The following is a 21,056-nucleotide window of genomic DNA, read 5'->3' on the forward strand; positions in this document are numbered from 1 at the left end:
GCTAAAAGAGGACCTCCTTTTGTTGAAGTGCCTGCCTCTCCCTTTGTTAGTCAGCTTTTTGTCACTTTAACCAAAATACTTGACAAGAACAACTTAAAGTAAAAAAGTTAATTTGGAGCCATGGTTTCAGAGGTCTCGGTTCATAATTGGCCGTCCCCATTGCTCTGGGACTGTGGTGAGGCACAACATCATGGTAGAAGGGTTTGGTGGAGGAAATCTGCTCATCTCACTGCAGCCAGGAAGCAGAGAGCAAGCAAGGTTCCAGGGACAAAATATAAACCTCAAAGGCACACCCCCAGTGACCTACATCCTCCTGCTAATGCTACCTGCCTACAGTTATCACCCACCACAGTAGCCCTTTCAAATTATTCATCTGTCAAGTGGATTAATCCAGTAATTAGGTTACAATTCTCAATCATTTCCCCTATGAACATTACTACATTGTCTCACATGAGCTTTCGGAAGGAACCTCAGATCCAAACCACAACACTCCCCCACAGGGCTCAGGGCATTTTAACCTCCATCCCCAAATTCAGAAGCAGATCCTAATTAGTCAAAGCATAGCTGCACCTGGCACTCCTAAAGCAACTATTAATGACTCCAATAGTCCATTGGCTCCATGGCCCACTGGAACTTGGGGGAACCATTCCTATTCTCTCCACAGATGAGAGATTTCTCTCTCTTTGAGCAAAAACAAGGAAATATGTGATCCTAATTGACACTGAAAGACTCTCAAGCACACAGAAGCAGCCTGAAACCAGAGCCAAGACCTGAAGATGTAAAGAGGCTAGGTCCTGAGTGACAGTTCAGGATAGTGAAGAAGCTGGGTGGTCACACTGAGAGGGACAGTGATAGCCACATGGAAGGGTCAATATAGGGAAAGGAAGACCATACTGGGAGGGGCCATGAAGGACAGTGGTGGATACACTGAGGAGAGGGACAGTGGTGGTTCCTTTCTGGGACATTTGGAAACCACTGCTTCACCTGAAGCTGTAAAAGAAGCTGCAGTTCAGGCAGCAGGTGGATGACAGATCACCTCCAGTGGTGGTGCCAGCTGACTCACATGTCAAGTCCACAAGCATCCTAAGGCAAAGATAGTCCCCTGGGTAGGGAGTAGCTCTCTCCCAACCATGGCAAATCTTCTACCTCCTGGTACCCAGGCCATACTATCACCACCCACTTGCCTCACCATGAGGGTCCCATAAAGCCTTAAGGGCTTCAGGGGTGTGAGAGCTGACCTCATATACTACATGACCTCCTCCAAATCACAGGCTACTCAGTACCCTGATGCTTTTGCATGGTCAAAGAGCAGCCAGGGTGACCTGGGGCGTTTCCACATGCACTTCCACTCACTGCTCCCAACCGCCCGCCAGAGCCACTGTCTCCTTACACCACAGCTTGGACATCCCCCTCCCAACCTGCATGCTCCTTCCCAGCAGGGGTGCAAGGGTGAGGCTGCACAGAAACCACACAGCCTGTCCATACCTAAGCTCCCAGGCTCTATCAACCCAGTCAGTACCTGGGGCTTGGAGGACACCTCTCAAAGATTTGCACATCCCCCAAACCACCTCCCTCCACAGACAGGCCAGCAGAGCATGTTAGCTGACCCAGAGGACATTCAGCCATTCCAGCCTCTGCCCCAATGCAAACTGAGCCCACAGGGCCTGACCTTGTGCCTACTGGCTTAGACCCTCTCAAGAGGCTCTCTCAACTTTCCACAGGTGCTTGGCTTCACCCAGAACCCCTTCTCCAGATCCCTCCCATGGGAGCCCCTGGGGATATGCTGCAGCCAAGCCTGGCTGCTCTCCTGCACCCAGGATAGAATTACCTCACACAGACCCCTGCTCAGCAGGCAGCACTGCAGCCCTAGGACAGCGCCTGTTCCCTGCAGCCCAGGAGCTTGCTGTCCCATTCCAGGCCAGTCTTGGATAGGGGAAAATGAAGGGGTGGTGCAGCAGGAAAAGTGGAGCCAGGGGAGGAAACTGTAACCTCTCCAACCCAAGACCTTCTCCCATTTCTAAATCTGGGTTTGCTGCCCTGGAGGCCCTGTTCCTGCCTGTAGCAGGTGAGACATGCAGTGTGACTGGGTTTTTTTTTTTTTTTTCCTTGTTACTTTTCTTTTAATTTTTTTTTCACTCTCCTGCATTTTCTTCAAGGAAGTCATAATCCTCAACAGAGCAACATCCAAGTCAGCCCTGAGTTGCCATCTTGGTTCCACCATGTGGACCATAACCTATGGGAAAATGGCAACCCCAATGCCCATTCTGGGGGCTGGCTTTAAGCTCATGTGGGAAAACCTGAGGGGCAGGCCTCTGTACCCAATAAGTCTTTGCCTCTTGCATTTGCTGGCTTCCTCTTTGCTCTCCATCTGCCTCCATACCCACTTTCCCCAAGTCCCCTTTCATGTCCCCCACCATTTTCTGATCCCTTCCTTCCAGTGCACCCAAGTTGGTCCTTTATTGCCAGACCACAGCCTCCCCACTTGATGCTAGCCACTCTGCAGGGGCCCCGTAGACCTCAGAGAGACGGATGGATGGATGCATGGACGTAATGTCCAGGGGTCTGTCCCATGGGAAGTACTCTGCCAATGCTGGCCCCTCCCCTATGTCCTTCAGGGACTTCAGTACAGTGACTACCGTGACCCCAAGCCCTGGGAGCAGCCCAGACGGAAAACGGAAGTGCCCAGGGGTGCGTGGGGAGCGAGGCCAGACGCCCCTGTGGGGCGGGCGAGGGCCGGGCCGCCCTCTCACCGCGCCGCGCATGCTCCGTGCCCCCCCTCGCGCCCCGTTCCCACGCCGCCGCCGCCCCAGCCCCGCCCGCTTGCGGCCCCGTTCAGCAGCGCCAGCCTGCCTGACCGACGGACAGACACGCAGGACGCTCCTCCCAAGGAGCGCCCGCAGGCGAGGTCGAGACCCGGCTGGGCACCCCCGCCTCCAGGAACGCCGCCCCGGAGGGCTTCTCGGAGGCGGCGGCCTTGGCCTCAGGCCTGCGGGGGGGGTGGGGGGCGGGAGGGGAGGCCGACAGCCCCCGCCGCCCGAGGAGACCTGGTAGCCGGCTGGGCAGGGACGCAGTGGAGCGGGTTGGAGTCTCGGCAGGGGCACAAGAGGGCGGGTGCAGGTAGCCACTGGGTAGAAGGAGCAGCAGCGGCGGCGACAGTCAGGGACGTCCTGGGAGGCAGGCGAGGGCGAAAAGCAGCCAGGCTGGCCCTCGGGGCTGCCCGCTTCCAGGGGCACCACAGGAGAGGGATCAGCCTGAGCTGGACGCCTGGGGAGCCTCAGCCCGTGTTTTCCAGTTTCTCTACTCTGATTGGTTTTCTGCCGCTGGTCCTGGAGCTGGCGCAAAAGCATCCCGTCGCTAATCCACCAGGTAAGTTTGGATTTTGCACCTCTGGGTGTGGAAACGAGGGACAATCTGCCACTGTGAGGCCATGACACTGTTGCCCAGGGGCACCTGGCAAACTGTCCACAGGCACAGAACCAGAGGGTCCCCTGATAGGGGGACATACAAAATTGTGCTCCTGTGGCTATCTAGGGTGGGGGTTTGTGCATCTCAGTAGTGCCTGTCTATGTGTGTCATCCCATCCTACACCAGGGAAGGGCATAAGCTTAACCAACCTAAGGAAGAGGAAGGGACGGGCTGGATGGAAGGTGGGGAAGAGCAAGAGGGAGCAAGGTGAGCTAATCTGAGCAGGGAACTGTGCCCAACACTTCCCCACAGGGCTAGTTATGACTAGTTCAGCCCAATGAATATCTTCCAAGTACCCTCTATGGGCCAGGTTGCTGCAGATATCCAGGATCTATCAGGGAACAAGAAAGAAAAAAAAATCTCTGCTCTCTGGTCTAGTCCTGGTGGCTAAATAGACAATAAACAGTACACGTTTTAAATTAGTAATTATAAAAAATGTTAAAAGATGGTAAGAACTGGGGAAGGGAGGTCCAGTTTCCAGTTTACATAGTGAAGCTAGAATAGGTCTCATTTCATAGGCACTATTTCTCCAAAAATACTTGAAGGTGGTAAAAGAAAGAGTCCTGTGCTTATGCTTTGGAAGAGCATTCTGGACAGAGGGAACAGCTGGTGCAAAGGCACTGAGGTGGGAGTGGCCTGGCTTATGGGAGCTAGAGCTTGGACATCAGTATGCCTGGAGCAGAGGAAAGGGTGGGGGAGAAATGGTTCAGGAAGGGGCATGAGGGTTTGCTCTGAGTGACATGGGCATCTCAGGAAGATCTGTGAACAGAAAAGGGCAGGACCTGAACACCTGTGGGAAGGTATCCTCAGCAAACAACCTGGACGGCCCTTTTTATGTCTAGGTCAGCCTCTGTCCCCACAGCCTGCACACAGTAGTGGTGGGAGAGCTCCCCAGAGGGCCTTACCAAGCTAGGCTCATGGAGCCTTGGCCCAGGGGCTGATCTGTGAGAGTGCCCAGGCAGGCCCTCCATGCTGATCTCCCTGGCCATTTCACGAAGTGGGTGGCAGGTGACTAGGACCCCAGAACAAGAAGAGCTAACAGAGCTGAGAGGAAGCAGCTGGGGTCTTGAGCTGATGGACCCGAGGACGTTCCACCTGAAGTGGTGCTGCCTGTCCATCCTCTTGGATGAAAAAGCCCAAACTCTGAATGCTTTAATTAATGTTGTTTGCTTTGTTTTCTGTTTCTGGGGAAAGCGCCCCACCTAGTGTTGGTGTTCAGGATGGCTCTGAGGTGCGCTGACGGGCTTTCCCTTTTCACCAAGGCTTTCTTTCCTTGGGCAGTGGACTCCTTCCAAGCCTCCTCTCCTCTGCTGCCAGCCTGCAGTGAGGCTGCCCAGCAACACTCCATTTTGCCAGAGGAAGGAAGGGGGAAGTCTGCTGCTGGCCGGGGGCCGAGGCCCCTCAAAGAAGTGGACCAGCCCAGGAAGAGGCTTCTGGGTACACAGGTTGACAGGCCTCCCTGGCCTCACCTGAGGCACAGGTTGAAGGGCCTCACCTGCATGCCCAGCCTCATGTTGCAGAAAACCTGAGCTCTAGGGCCTGGGTCATCCTTCAACTTGTCCTGTGCTCTGGCGGCCCTCCAGGTGCCTCCTTCTGCACATACTAGGGAGTGCCACCCTGCCTGCCCCGAAGTCACTGCTGGGTTCTGTGAGTCCTTTTGCCAAAGTTGAAATTATAGCTGACTTTCCATAGTAGATCTCAAAGACAGACACTTGGAGCTTCGTGTGGCCTTGCCTCCACTAGATGGAATCCTGACCATGGGGTGGGTCTCTCAGGGATCACTACCTGACAGCTTTCTGCCCCCTCTGGGACCAGACCTACCTCTTATGTCTTGAGTGGGGGAACTACAGGTACCTCCTCCTCGTTCTAGTTTTTCCAAAATAGACAATAACCTTGAAGAACTGTTATGACAGTGAAAAACAAGCTTATGCTGGGTTTCAAAACAATAATTTTATCCTGAAAACCTTGAAATTATCAGTAATTCTTTAGAGTCCCAGGGCACCCAGTGACTGACAGTGCATCACAATGAAAATATATGTGTGGCCTATGAGCATCTGAACAATTCCAGTAGGACCCCCTCCCCTTTTTTAAATCAAGGTGAGATTCTCAACACAAACTTTAACGTTTTAAAAGGACCAATTCAATGACATGTAGTATATTCAGTGTGGTGTGACCCCGCCTGTATGTAGTTTTCATCACCCCATAAGGAAACCACTGACCCATTAGCAGTCTTTCCTCACCTCCAGCCCCCAGCCCCTGGTTGCTTTCTGGGGCTACAGATTTGCCTATTCTGGGCATGTCATATGTTACATCAGATTTTTTGGATGTGGCTCACTGCACAGTAACACTGGGCTCTGCAAAAGGCAGAACTCAGATTCTTGAAGCTCTGAACAAGAGAAGGCTGCCACAAGGGGCCACAGGGGTTGCACCCAGTAACAGGGCAACAGCAAGCTGGAGATGTAGGGACAACTTACGCCTAGTCAGTAAGTGGGGTGGCTGTCTGTGGATTCGCAAATTTGAAGAATTTGTGGGCTCTGGGGAATTGTATTCGTTCCTAGTTGTCTGGAACCTGACCCCAGAGTGTAGGAGCCCAATAAGGAGTCCACAGGGGTGTGTTTAGTGGCCCCGGAGAGTCGGATCCTGATACAAGAAGTGGTGGACAATGGGAGCTTACACATTGCCCATTAAGGACAGAGAGAAGAGACTTTCCAGCTACAACTTCAAAACTAGGTCAAGAGAGCTCTTGTGAAATATCGTATTACATCATATAAATGGAATCATATAATATGTGGCCTTTTATGTCTGTGTCTGGCTTTTTTCACTTAACAAAATGTCCTCAGGGTTCACCCACACTGTAGCATGTGTCAGAATTTCCAACCTTTTTATAATATTCCATTGCATATACAGACCATTTTGTTTATCCATTCATCTGCTGATGGACATTTGGTTTGTGTTCATCTTTTGGCTTTGGTCAATAATGCTGCTGTGGACATGGGTATACAAGTTCTTGAGCATGTGTTTTCAATTCTTGTAAGTATATACCCAGGAATGAAATTGGCTGGTTGTATGGTAACTGTGTTTAACTCGTTGAGGAATGACCAAAATGGTTTCCATAGCTTTTTTCCATTTTGTGAACACCATGTTAGTCAGTTGTCCATTACTATAACAAAATAACTAAGATAACTTATAAAGAGAACAGACTTGTTTTGCCTCACAGGTTTGGAACTTTCATCTGTGAACAATTGGCCCCCTGGCTTTGGGCCTGTGCCAAGGCAACATGTCATAGCATGTGGACATGGCAGAGCAACAGCACTCACCACCACACACAGAAGCAACAAAAGGACGAGGAAGAGGCCAGGGTCCCACTATTCACTTCAATAGCACACCCTCACTGACCTAAAAGCCTCCCACTAGACCTCATCTCCCAATACCCTAACCCTGGGGACCAAGCCTTTAACACATGGGCCTTTGGGGAACATTCTAGATCCAAACTACAGCAAACACTATCAAGTATACAGACAAGTAGAAAGAAGAGTCTAGAGAATCCCAGGTTCCTACTGTCCATATTTAGCAGTAATTGCCATCTTGCCTTATTTTGCTTCATCCTTTTATTATATATATATATATATATATATATATATATATATATATATATATATATATATATTACTTTAGCGAGTTGCATACCATTTCCTCCTCAAATGCTTCAATACACATTTCTTTAACATTTTATGGTGTTTTTTTCTGTTTTTTGTTTGTTTTAGAAATGCATAAAGGGTGCTTTTTTTTTTTTTTAATTTGGAATGATACTCCTCCAAGAGAGGAAACAGCCTCGTGTCTTCTGCACCGTGGGTGCTTATGGCCTGTTTAGTATCCTCCAGCCCCAAGAATTATTTATTTGGGCTGGTCAGTGTGGTTCCACCAGAGCTTACTCTGTCTGAACCAATTTTGCCATGGTGAAATTATTTTCCAGCACAGATCATATCCATTTTCTCTATATTGACAAGGAGCTGTCTGACTGCAAGAAAGTGATCCCTGGACAGTGTAACAGTCAGTTGGGTGCCCCCAGGGGAAGAACCTGGATTTCCTTTCCCCACCTCCCCTGTTCCTGTCTATCTACCTAATCTACCATTGTTCCATCAGGGACTCAGAACTCTGAAATCCTTCAGATTTGGGGCATCAGATCACATCTTCCGCTACTTCATGCTAGAGAGGGGCATGAAGTCTGAGTCCTTGCTAAGTGTCAAGGGGTTGGGATAGGAGTGTTAGGGTTCCTTGCTTTACAGGAGGTGTTTGCTGGCAGGTGAGCACTGTAGAATCTTTGCCCCACTTGATCTGATACAGATGATGATGGCAGTGAGGCCTCAGGCACGATAGTTAATAGTCCCCAGCAAGCCTCAGGGACTTCTGCAGGTTGATGGCCTGTAGGTGGAAAGAGATAAACTTAGTGAGGAGGTTTAGCAAACAGGAATCAAGCCAGAGAAGTGGGATTGAGGTTAATAGTGCTAGTAAGAACCACAACCAAGTCTCCTTACAAGAGAACCCGCCCTAGGCTGCTTTCTCCCTTAATTATGATGCCTGCCTGGAAGGTTAGTGTGCGAATGTTATCCCAATCTGTCCTGACTTGTTGCTTCAAAAACAGCACTCCTGTTGGAGCAGTATGCAGACTCACCCCTGTGCAGCAGTGATCATAGCCAAGTCTTACCTGTCTGTAGGACCTCAGCAGCCAGGGAGTTGATCTGTTGCTGTAAGTCAGTAAGGGCCTCAACCATGGTAACTAGGCTGACAGCACACTCAGGACTAGCCAATGTACAGAAATGGTCTGTCATACACTATTTCAAAAGGGGTCAGATGGAGATGAGCCTTTGGAGCCACTTGGAGTGTGAGAAGAGGTATGGGGCTTACCCATGGTACTGTTGTGATCTGGAAGATACAAATTTTACTTGAAGATTAAGTATAGTAGCCTAAGGTCCTAATGGGGAAACAGCCAAGTGAGTTTAGGAAAATAAGCTTTAATAATTTTTCACCTATACACATCTGAAGATCAAAAATTTTTCCATTAGCAGATCTGTTAGATAAGACTTAAATCAACTCAAGACAAACTTATAACTTTGACTGTGTACACTCTGGGAATCAAACCCAATGCTTCTCTCATTATAAATAAGCACTCTACCACTAAGCTAAACCTTAAGCCCCCATAGTTCCTTTGGATAGTTATACAAATTAACCATTTCTCTATAACTTCTTAGCATGACTTTACTTTTGGTAGGGCCAACATATGTGCACTTCTCAAGTTACGTTTTAAAAGAAAAAAGGGCCAGGCACAGTGGTACATGCCTATAATCACAGCAGCTTGGGAGGCTGAACCAGAAGGATCATGAGTTCAAAGCCAGCCTCAGCAACAGCGAGGTGCTAAGCAACTCAGTGAGACCCTGTCTCTAAATAAAATACAAAATAGGGCTGGGGATGTGGCTCAGTGGTCGAATGCCCCTGAGTTCAATCTCCAGTACCAAAAAGAAAAAAAGACATTTTCTTACATGACTCAGTGCCATTATCCATTCAACACATGAGCACTAATGATCCCCTACAGTCCTCTGATGGCCATCTCATCTCATCATCATCCACTACCTTCCCATCATCCCCAATACTTTTGATGACTCTTCATTCACTCCAGCATCTTATTGAGGTTCCCTTTTGCACTTGGGTGTTGGGCCCCTTAAATCTACTTCCCTCTAGAAGGGTCTTCCCAGCCTCGTTTTTCCCACTGACATTGATTTGCAGAGGAGACTGGGCCAGTTGCCCTATAGACAATAGTTCTAGCATTCATTCCACTTTAACAGATCCTTCTTTTCTTCAGAAAGGCTAGAAATTTAGGGTCAGGGGGTCCTAGTCAGATGAGAATAGAGCTAATAAAAGAAGGAAACCAAAAAAAGAAAGGACAGACTCCCTTGGAAGGTGAGATGGGTGGGCCTGGTGTGAGAGGTAGGCATGGGATCCCTGGCTCTAAACCCACTGCACAGAGGAAAAGACGGCATGGAGGCTGTTTAGGAACATGTTGGGGGCTACATTGTGCCCCTCCAAAAAAGACATGTTGATGGTCTGTCTCCTGATATCTGTGAAGGTATCCTTATTTGGAAATAGGGTCTTTGCAGATGTAATCAAGGTGTGCAGTGGGCAAGTGTGCAGCAGCCACACTCAGTGGGACACCTGAGTCCTGGGCTTCTCAGGGAGAGACCACTCGCTTGTTCCTGCTCCACCTCACCCCCACACTCACCAAAGCCCGACCTTGCTCGGCTCCACTGGACAAGAAAAACCACCCAGGGTTTGAAACAAGTTTTGGTTGGTTCTGAGCAGCCGGTTGGTGCTCTAGGCCAGCCTCGTCTCACCAGGGCTCTGCACTTCCCTCAGCTTCTCCAGGTGCCTGGTGATGGCAGCCATTCTCCTGAGGACAAGGCCCAAGGTGAGTGGGTGGCCCTCCCCCCCAGTATCTTCCCTCAGCAGTCTCCAATGCTCCTCCAGATTCCGGACCTTTCCATTCTACTCAGGAGAGCTTAGGCTAGCCTCAGCATCATGCCCCTTTCCTGATGCCTCAAAGTAGGTGTCCTGACTTCTGTCAGCTCCTCTTTCCTAAGTGGTCTGCTTACAACTCAGCCTGCCCTTCCTGCTGAGGTCTCTGGGGGTGGGGTGGGGACACCCACATTCTGTTGCTGCTGGCTCATCCTGGGACCCAAGGGCTTGAATTCCCCTACAGCTGCAGGAATGGCTTATTTTAGGTCCCAGTATCATTTGAGGACGTGGCAATGTACTTCACAAAGACAGAATGGAAGCTTCTGGATCTCAAACAAAGAATCCTCTACAAGCAGGTGATGCTGGAGAACTATGGCCATTTAGTGTCATTGGGTAAGTGACCCTGCCATATACAAACACCCAGGCCCACCTACTCTGCCTCTGGACTCTATTTCTGAGTTTCTTTTTGGTTAATTACTATGAGTCCAAGAATAAATGCATTTGTCCATCTCTACCAGACCAGTCATCTGTTGTAGGCCAGCTGTCATCTCAATAGGAGTTTTTGGCTAAATGGTTTAGTGTCAAATCAGTTATCGTGTATATAAAGTCATGAATTGACTAAATATCTTTCTACTTATAATATAATGCCAGTTATGCTGCAATATTTATATGCACTATTTTAAACTTGATTTATCTTTATAATAGTTTCATTTTCCACTCATCCCACTTTGTAGAATTTAGCAGCAGGATTTCCTCACATAAGCCATGGAGGTGCCAAGCAAGGACTAAGTGTGCACTAGATGTGCCTCAAAGAATCCAAGAAGAAGCTGGGACAGGTGTGAGCAGGCAGCCTTTCCCTTCCTCTGTCAACATGCCCCCAACTTCTCGTCTTTATGACACCACGAGGGATGTCAATTTTGCTAATTGAAGGGCAAAACCAAGAGTCACAGGTTGGGTGGGTGGGGCTGTGGCAGAAGCTTTGAGAGAGTGAGTGCCACAAGTGCCCTGCCTCCTGCGTCTGAGGAGCTCAGGGACTGGCCTTTCCCCTCCTGCAGCCCAGCATGTTATTGGCTACAGCTGAGCTGAGGCCTTCCTTTTCCCAGCATTTTCCTGGCTGCTGGGAGTGGGCTGTAAAACTAGAGGTGGCTCCCCCACTACATCCCAAAGCCTTTGGGGTTGTGAGGAGGCCATTTAGCACTGAACCCTTTTCTTTGGACTCTACAGACTTCAATTCTGTAACCTGACCCCATTGAGAGAAATTAGCTCTTCCCCCTGGCTTCTCTGACATTCAACAGACAGATGGGGGACACATCTTTTTTCCAAGGAAACTTCAGGATTCTCAGTTGAGTTGGATGGTGAAACAGGGACATTCACCTTTCAAGGAGCATGGCTGTGGGTGACCTTTCTCTGGACTTTCTTAGTGGCACTTTCTAGAAAGTTCTTTGCTTTCTATTATCTGCAGATGTTAAGGCTGTACTGTGTTTAGGAGTCACTCTGTCCTTAGCCATAGTGTTGCTAACCTGCTTTATTTCTGTGAACAGGATTTGCCTTCTCCAAGCCTCGCCTGGTGTCCCAGCTGGAGCGAGGGGAGGGGCCTTGGGTAGCAGACTCCCTTAGAGGCCAAGCAGAGGCAGAATCACATGCAGGTGAGTGAGGAGTGCTCATCCCACTTGCTTGAATCCCAAGAAAGGAAAGAGCTGCTACCAAACCAGGATGGTTTGGCACATCCACCCTGGATGGGAAATTGTCTTTAGTGTCAGATGTCAGTCGCCCAAGGGCTTCCCTCCCATCCTGGTGAAGCGAGAGCCTCTGTCCTGCTGCCTCACACCCTTTCAGCCACCATTTCCAGTCCATCCTGTCTCTCTCTCTCTCTCTGCCTGCCTGATGTTTTTCTGCCAAGGTGAAGAAGAGTAAAACCCTCAATAGAGTCCGAGAGAGGGGTGACACTTGACACTGCCTGGCACTCTTTGTCTTTGCAGGTGAGAGGATAAAGAGCAAGACAGCCATTTCAAAACAGAAATATTCTGGAAGAGGACGCCCAGGACCTGACTTTCAGGGCGGCAAGGGGGGTCAGGTGGCAGCGTCACCTCCCCAGCCAGGAGGCACCAAGAGAGTGTCTGCACAGAGAGGTCCCCAGGACTCTGCACACAATCCGGTTCTAAGGCAACAGCTTTCCAAGGGCGTCGAGAAACGGTACCTGTGTCAACAGTGCGGGAAATCCTTCAGCCGCAGCTCCAATCTGATCAAACACCGCATCATCCACAGCGGCGAGAAGCCCTTCGCCTGCAGCGAGTGCGGGAAGCTGTTCCGCCGCAGCTTCGCGCTGCTGGAGCACCAGCGCATCCACAGCGGTGAGAAGCCGTATGCGTGCGGCGAGTGCGGCAAGACCTTCACGCGCAGTTCCAACCTCATCAAGCACCAGATCATCCACAGCGGCGAGAAGCCCTTCGCCTGCAGCGAGTGCGGGAAGCTGTTCCGGCGCAGCTTCGCGCTGCTGGAGCACCAGCGCATCCACAGCGGCGAGCGGCCTTATGCGTGCAGCGAGTGCGGCAAGGCGTTCAGCCGCAGCTCCAACCTCATCGAGCACCAGCGCACCCACAGCGGCCAGAAGCCCTACACCTGCCCCGAGTGCGGCAAGGCCTTCAAGGGCGTCTCGCAGCTCATTCACCACCAGCGCAGCCACAGTGGCGAGAAGCCCTTCGCGTGCCAGGAGTGTGGCAAGGCGTTCCGCGGCCGCTCTGGCCTCAGCCAGCACCGGCGCGTGCACAGCGGCGAGAAGCCCTATGAGTGCAGCGAGTGCGGCAAGGCGTTTGGCCGCCGCGCCAACCTCTTCAAGCATCAGGCGGTGCACGGTGGCATACGGGCCTCCGAGCGCCGGGGCCGCGCCAAGGGGCTGAGGCGCGGCTGCATGCTCCTTGAGCCGAGGCGTGGGCACCGAGGGCCGCGGCCCCAGGAGGGCGGCGAGAGCAGCTCGGCCGAGCCCCGGCGGGGCCGCAGCGGCCAGAAGCCACATACGTGTGAGCACTGCGGCCAGGCCTTCGAGAGCAAGTCGCAGCTGAGTGGCCACAGGCACTCCCATGGCGGCGAGAAGCCCCAGGCAGGCAGCCCACGGGCGGCGGCTTTCGAGGGGAAGTCACTCATTGAGGGGAGCGATGGCGGCCACGGGGCCAGCGTTCTGGGCTCTGGGAAGACCCAGGGCAAAGCCTCGCCCTGAGGCCAAGAAACAGTGCACGACTCTTGAGTGGAAGGACGCGCCCTTCCCCAAGTGCGCTCTGTCCCTAAGGGTAGGGCGGGGAGGAGGGACAGGGGCCGTCCATGCTTAGAGACTGCACCCCGAGGCCCGGCCCAGCCTAGCAGGGTACTCCTAGGCGCCCACGCACGCGTGCGGAGGCGCCGGCTGAGCTTTGTACATTGCGGAATTGCTCCCCCGTGCGCGGACAACTGCCTGCTGTGTGGAGGGAGGAGGCAGCCTCGCCTCGCCTCGCGCGAGGAGTTTACACGGTAATGGCCCCCGTCCTCACTCCAGAGCGGGGCCATTCGCCTCCTGCCAAGAGTTAGTGTTTCTGCGTAGAAGACACTACAAGCACTTTAACTCTTTCAGGGCTTATTAAACGCAGAGAGCTCTGAAACTAGACTGCTGCTCCTAGGGAAGGCACGAGCACCCCGCTAGCTAGTAGCGCGGAAAAGCCCTGCAGGTGTGGGGAACCGTGGGAGGCTGTGCCTGAAAATTCCGGTCCTGTTGGGCGCCCCCTTCTGCTCGGAGGAGGAGCTGCACATAGCCCCACTGCCTCTCAGTGGGGGTTTCTGGGAAATGGCTGCCCTGCGTTCTACACAAAGGATAAGACCAAGAGAGCCTAAGCTTCTCCTCTCTAGGAGAGGAGCCCTGGATGGACCTCCTGTGGTTCCTCACAGGAATGGGCTCTGAACAAGACATGGCAACATTTGTGCCCCCATTGTCCTGCTGGCTTCAGTCTCCTCCCTGCCCACCAGCCCCCAGCTCATGCCCTGTTGCCTCTGTCAACCAGACCCCAAACCTGCCTACCCAGCAAAGGCTGTCCCGGCCTCTCTGCCTACCCCCACACCCGCCAGTGCCTAAAGCTTTCAACTTAACTGCTCCTGAGTTGGATCTGGGTGACCGGGCAGCTGCCTTTCACATGACATTTCTTAGAGTATCCAAGGTGCCCTTGCTTGGAATGTTTTTGTATTCAGGGATAGTGTAAGTTGATCATGGAGATTTTGGCCATATGAGAGTGCAGGGAATCACTCCTTAAATAAGAATTCCCCAACCCCCTGACAAGACCTCAGGCAGGAAAAAGGGGCCATCCCAGGCCCACATCTGATAAGCTGGTGGCAAGCCTACACCTCTTCTCCCTGGAATGATGCAGTCCCCCCCCCTTCAGCCCCATGGACAGGGCAGACCCTTCAGAAGACACTTTATGAAATCTTAGGGGAGTTTTCAAGAGGAAAGCTTGCTACTAACTGGAGGCAGCTGCCAGCAGGCACTGTCCTGTTCTACCCACACTGTCCCTGGAGGCCTGGGAATTCTGACCCCTTGGTATTCTCAGCCCAGCATCCTGGTCAGTTGACCACCCGTTCCATCCTGCTACACTCCCAGGAGAGAGCCCCTCCAAGGGTGTGTAAGTGATAGGTGTTGTAGAGGCCACCCATGGGGACCCCAAGGAGGAGCATGCACTTTCCTGCCAGACAGGGGAGGTTCAAAGACGTTTTCCTCCTGCCAGGAGAATGTGGGAGGGCCTGAAAATCCAGGTTCCTTCCAAGGATGCTGCTTGGAGTGCCAGTCATTAGGACAACTCCAGAAATTTCATACATGTAGACACACGCACATGTATATAAGTTATATATATATATATATATATATATATATATATATATATATATATATATATATGAATGAACTATTTTGTGGAAGGTTCCAGAGTTCTGTAACTTGTTGTCTCAAGGTGGCTTGTGTCCAGTGGCTCCCTATTTCTTTGTCCTTTGATTGCCTTCTTGTCTGTAAGCTAGTGCCCCATAAGCCTACAGCTGTGTGTCATGTTCAGCCTTGTGTCCTCTGTAACAGCCCAGGTCTGGCACTAGCAGATGCATGTGAAATGGACTCTGCGCACTCAGCACATTGCACTTGGGCTCAGTCTCGTCAGCTCCAGCCTCACGTGGAGGCAATCCAAAGCATTTGCAACTTTATGTTTTCCAGTAGGAACATGTCTCTGAAGTTCCTGGTGAGGTAATTGGCATTTGGGGTTTTTCTGAGTCTCAGACAATCTCCTAGGGCCTGCAGAGATGCAGGGAACCAGTTCCCATATAGAGCAGGTATCCATAGCAGAAGGCTGTGTAAGGTCTCTGTCCCATGTACTCTAATGTCCATTTCCAGTGCTCTGGGAAGGGAACTATTCAGTTCCTACAAGCCGGACAGTCACCAACTTCTACTGGAGAAGAGCTGGCTCTCCCAGGACAGTGACATTCCATTGGTTCTAATATATAAGCTAATTCTATTTTTAACACAAGCACCTTTTTTTCACCTTAGTCCTACACCCAAGGATAACTCCATACAGAAAGCATCATGTGTAGCATTTTCAGCAGAAAGTGGGTCTACCAGGAGAGATACAGGGCACTGCTCTCTGACTTTATCTGAGTGCCCTGGAAAGCTCCAAAACCTCTAGTGCTTGCCTAGGTAAATGATGCTTATAATGGCAAGCTAGTCTTTTTGTTTCTCCTGTTCTCGGTGTAATTTAGTTCCTGTTAATTAGATTTTCACTACAACTCAAATAAGAGTAGTTTTTTCTTTCAGGTAGGGTAATCAGGTATGCAACACGGGTTTTGCGTGGAATAAGAGAGGGAAGAGAGAGCCTGGAAAGGACTCTTTTTTTCCTTCTATGGTGCCTATAAATTGGGCTCCATCCCTCCTGCTGTGTGGGAGATGGGGATGATTGCCCTTGCTTTTTGAGAGACAAAAGAGTGTAAACAATTAAACTATCCAGGAAAGTCCTGCTGCTTTCCATTCCTTCCTCCGGCTGCTCCCCCTCCCCAGGATCTTTCCTGGATGCCAATCTTAGGCCCCTTCCCCTTTGGACCATTTGCTCTTTGAAACTTTGAATGAATGCTTTTCCAAGAGGTGTATACATGCTGTGGCAGTATCTCCATGCAACTGGTAAGTGGTCCTGGCTGAATTTGTTGTGAGATGGGATTGCTTCCACTTCCTTTGGCTGCAAATAAAGAAGTTCTACAAGTGTTGGCCTTGAAAGAAGCCCTCTAATAGGTAGGGGCTATTTTGAATGTTTAAACAGGCAGTTGGGTTAAAGTTTTTAGGAAAAGCCTTCACCAGGAATCTGGGAAGAGCCCAGAGCCAGTGTTTTGGTAACCCTTTGGGTTCCCTGGTGCATGGAGCTCTGTCTGGGGTCCTACAACAGGGTATAGACTCCTCTGACTGGGTTATGGACAGCCAACTAAAGCTGGTTGGATACCATGACTGTGACCAGGAAGGGAGATTTGGCCAGCCTGGTATGTTCCTTAACAAGCTGCCACATCACCTCCTGAGAATAGCAGCTCTGGCTTTGGCAATTTCTTTGCCAGACTTCAGGCAACACAACATGGCAGAATCCACACCCACAAGTGAGAGTGCCCAGCTCTTCAGACAGGAAGTGGAAGTAGAGGGACTTCTGTTGTGGGTTTGCTGAGAAGTGCTTGAGTTGCAACAGGTGAAAGAAAGGAGAGTGAGCATTTGGTATGTTGGGGGAACCCATGAAAGGCTGAGGGATTTCTCCAGGACTGTTCTAGGTTTAAGGTCAATTAGACCTCAAGTGTGGAGAGCTTAGGATGCCACACTCCAGAGTGTGGCTTTAGCTGGTACTAGGTGAGGAGCAGGTTTTCAAAACATGAGTTATTCTGTGATGGAGGAAGGAAAATTAATGTAAATTATAGCTGCTATAGTAATTGACATCTTAACAACCACCAATGTTATAAAGTGTAGTCTATACAATAACTATCCAGATGATAGTTCTTATGTCTGTGAGGTGTGACATATGGTTCTGTATGGCTCAAGTCCACTGTGCATGATGAGGTAACATAAAAGGGAAGCATAGCAGGGGCCACAACCATATTCCTCAGGAGTTCCCACTTGCCATGGTATTTGTAGCTGGTTTGTCTTTTGCTGGCCCCAGTATAACTATGACTTCACAATACCAGACCCTCCAGGATTCCTGGACAGCTTCTCAGAAGATCGTTATTTTTATGTTAGAAGAACCATCAAGTTCAAGGCCTTGGGCATTTGTGAATGGCACAGTGCCTTCTTTTGTGTCTAGGAAGGTTAAACTCGGTCCTTTTCCACCAACTAGGAACTTTTAGGCTGGAAATGAAGGGCTACTGGGGGTTCTTGGTTTTTTAACCCTTCTTTGACAACTTATGGAGGTATAATAGGCATATAATAGACTACACATCTTTAAAGTGTACGATTAGATGGATTTGGGCATGTGTGTATACCCATGCAACCATCCCCACCATCAAGACAGTGAACATATCCATCACCTCCCCAGTAATGGCCTTTGGCCCCAGTAGCCCCTCCTTCCTGCTCCTCCCTACCCCTATCCTTATAATCACTGCTCTACTTTCTGTCACTATAGATTAATTTGTATTTCCTAAAGTTCTATATAAATGGACTCTATACAGTACATGTCTTTCAAAATTCCCTTTTTCCTATCTGTATACCCAGTTTCCCCAGTATCAGTTGTTGCAAAAACAGTTGTTCCCTTGGTGGAATTGCATTGGTGCCTTTGTGGAAAATCAGTTGTATGTATGATTGTGAGTCTGTTTCTAGAGTCTTCATGATGCCACATCAGTGCTATGGATTGAATATTTGTGTCCCCACAAAAGTCATGTGTGTGAGCCCCGATGGCTGGTGTTAGGGAGGTGGGATCTTTGAGGAAGTTAGGTTTAGATGAGGTCATGAGGGAGGGGCCTCCATGATGGGATTAGTTCCCTAAAGGTAAGAAATACCAGTGTCCTCTCTCCAACATGTAAAGCTACAGAGAGAATGAAGCTATGTTCCAAGAGTCAAATGTGACAGCACCTTGATCTTGGACTTCCTAACCTCCAGAATGATGAGAAATAAATCTATTGTTTAAGCTGCCCAGTGTATGGTATTTTATTATTGTATCCCAACCAACTAAAATATTTTGTGTACCTTTATGTCAATGCCACACTCTTGATTACTGTAGCTTTCTAAATCTTGAAATCAATAAGGAATTTGTTCTCTGTTCTTATTTTTCAAAGTCCACATGAGTTTTACAATACATTGCCAATTTCTAGGGAAAACAAAAGCTTGCTGGGATTTTCACTGGGATTGCATTGGATTGATGAATCATTTGGGGGAGGACTGACATCTTAGTATTGACCCTTTGAAACCAAGGACATGGTATATTCTCCATGTTGAGGGCCTTCTTCAGTTCCTCTCAGCATTAGGTTGTAGTTTCAGTATCCAGGCCTTCTCTGACTATGTGATTACTGATACTGGGGTTATTTTTTTTCAACCATCCTTAGTAACCTTACATTCTCATTTAGGTATCTATTCACTCAGTGGACACAGAACTGAACTTTTAACTGTTCAGTTGAGGATAAATATGATATATATGTTGCCTAGACTCAGAATCAGGAATAATCATTTGTTCTTATTGTGTTTTTATTTAGCCCAGCCCAGATTTGACAGTGACCTTGACCATAAATACGAAACAGAGTCATGTATCCCATGTTGATAATTCCAAGAATTTATAATTATTCCAAGATTGAAAAAAATTTTTCTAGCAAAGTCTTTTGACAGAAAACCAAAATCAAATCAAAACAAATAATCAAATTAATTGTTGGGTTTTTTTCAGTAAAAATATTCTCCACTTAATAATATGATGTGCTTTTTCACACTTTAGCTAGTTGAGTGGAAACAGGGTATGAGGAGGTAGAGGAAAATCAAGTCAGGCAGGCACAAAAAGGGTGGAGGGAGAAAGATAGAGGAGGGAGGAAGAAAGCATAGTTGAGGGGAATAAGAGTAGTTTAGTTTTGCAGAGATGGAACACTGGGGTCCAAGGTATCTTGGTTATATCCTGTGCTTATGGGAACGGAATGGAAAAGCAAATGTCATGTGTAGACATAGTCACATAAGGAAAAGACAGCCAAGTGAGGACAGGGATTGGAGTGATGTGGGTATAACCGATAAAAACCTGTGGGACCATGAGAAGCTGGAAAAGGCAGGGAAGGATCCTTCCCTAGAGCATTTTGAGGGAGTACAGCCCCACTGATTCCTCCGTTTCTACCTATGGGCCTTTGATTCTTTGCATGTAAATCCTGGGAGGTCGGGAGCTAGTATGTGGCAATGGGTAGAAATTGAATGAGTGGTCAAACGTGTTCATCTGGTTGTCAAAATAATCACTTCAGGTGATAGACAGCACTTAACTGAGGTTAAGAAGCCCTAAAGGCCAAGCATTTCTAAAGATGCTCAGTAACAAGGACACCTGCAGCAGGGCTGCTGAGCACTCTTTCCAGGAGCCCTGGTTGATGCTGAGGTTCAGGGCAGTGACACAGGGTAGAACTCGGCAAGGCCAAGCCTACTGGGGAGGGGAGACTGAGTTCTTTCTCCAGCCCAACTCTTGGGGTTGAGTGTGCATGGAGGTCACCCCTCAGCAGCGGAGAATCAGGCAGACTGTGGGATACACGTGCACCTAGAGAGGGAAGCCCACAGGCAGACAAGTGCCTAGGATGGCCACCAGGAACCCTTCATCAGGAGCTCATCCCTTATCTGGCCTGAGCAACTACACAGCCAAATGGAGAGGAGGGGGCTATGGCTAGGCTGGGTACCCACCTTACTCAGCATGAAAGCAGGGTCATTGAAAATCCATGGGTTCCCTGTTGGAAAAATTCTTTCCTCTCCCCTTTTCAGAGTTTTTCATAAACCTATAATCCCAATGGCATGGGAGGCTGAGGCAGGAAGATCACAAATTCAAGGGTACCTCAGCAAATTATGGAGACTCTTAGCAATTTATGCAACTTAGTGAAATCCTGCCTCAAAATTAAAAAAAAAAAAAAATTAAAGGACTGTGGATGTAGCTCAGTGGTAAAGTGTCCCTGGGTTCAATCTCCAGTACCAAAAAAATAAAAGAATCCTCCCCCTGGCTCTTGGGGATATGAGTATATGTTTGTAAACCTTTTCAATAAGCCTCCCACCAGCCCTATCACCCAGGGAGGTGTTTCTTTTTTTTTAAATATCTTTATTTTATTTATTTATTTTTATGTGGTGCTGAGGATCAAACTCAGGATCTCGAACGTGTGGACTGAGCACTCTACTGTTGAGCCACAACCCCAGCCCAAGGAGGTGTTTCTTAAGGGCCTGGAAGCATTTCCTTGAAATGCAAACATTAGAAAGATGGTGAGCCTGGCTCCCTGCTTTTGTGGGAGTTCAGCCTAGGCTCTGGCTCGTTCGTGCTAACTAGAGAGAGCTTTATGCCCCCTTGGGGTAAAGACAATTCAGTAGCCCAAATGTCCACTCCTAATTACCAGGTATACTCAAAATGAACTAGGACAAGTTAGAGTTATCTTGAGATGCTATCTGCCTGGCTACAGGGTGAGATTCCTTTCATGACCTCTGCAATGTCAGTAGAGGACTGGAGTGCCTGTCATCATCCCCATTTGGTTTACTGTTTGCCTTATTTTCTACATTTGGGGAGGAGTTTGGGTTGGCAGGGTCTTCCTCGAGGTTGGCATCAGGGTCAGGGTGGGAGGAGCTGAGTGCAGGCCCATTACCCCAGCTACCCAGGGCCATGGGGGCATCCAGGAACAGCACAGCCACCCTTTGGCAAGCAGAGACCTTGTGGCTACTGCCATAGGAGGAGACTGGCAACCTAGAAGGCTAGGGCCTTATCCAGGACTGTGTCAATTGTCAGACCTCACCTCACTTAAGGGGTTGCTGCTATTACAGGACCCCAGGGACTAGGGCTATATCCTGAGAGCAACTAGGGATCAAAAGATGGAAAGTGGGAGAATGTTGATCAGGAGGCTTGAAGTAAGGAGCAAGGTCAGAGGGAAAACTG

General features: G+C 49.4%; 1 protein-coding gene across 1 annotated transcript; it reads left to right on the plus strand.

Annotated features, from left to right (window-relative positions):
* Positions 1-2,668: 2,668 nt before the first annotated feature.
* On the plus strand, positions 2,669-18,112 carry Zfp92 (ZFP92 zinc finger protein). Its single transcript, XM_071606205.1, has 5 exons — positions 2,669-3,366; positions 9,874-9,925; positions 10,239-10,365; positions 11,514-11,618; positions 11,952-18,112. Exons 2-5 carry the CDS (start codon positions 9,893-9,895, stop codon positions 13,184-13,186), a joined length of 1,500 nt encoding a protein of 499 aa, XP_071462306.1. The 5' UTR covers positions 2,669-3,366; positions 9,874-9,892; the 3' UTR covers positions 13,187-18,112.
* Positions 18,113-21,056: the final 2,944 nt, after the last annotated feature.

The sequence above is a fragment of the Marmota flaviventris genome, chromosome X (assembly GCF_047511675.1).
Source record: "Marmota flaviventris isolate mMarFla1 chromosome X, mMarFla1.hap1, whole genome shotgun sequence".
NCBI classification, from domain to species: Eukaryota; Metazoa; Chordata; class Mammalia; order Rodentia; family Sciuridae; genus Marmota; species Marmota flaviventris.

What these genes read in the sequence shown, in the direction of transcription:
- Zfp92 (XM_071606205.1), top strand. Translation starts at nt 9,893, where the DNA reads ATGGCAGCCATTCTCCTGAGGACAAGGCCCAAG. An exon ending in TCCTGAGGACAAGGCCCAAG is followed by an intron (nt 9,926 to 10,238) that starts GTGAGTGGGTGG and finishes GGCTTATTTTAG; the next exon opens with GTCCCAGTATCATTTGAGGA. An exon ending in AGAGGCAGAATCACATGCAG is followed by an intron (nt 11,619 to 11,951) that starts GTGAGTGAGGAG and finishes TTGTCTTTGCAG; the next exon opens with GTGAGAGGATAAAGAGCAAG.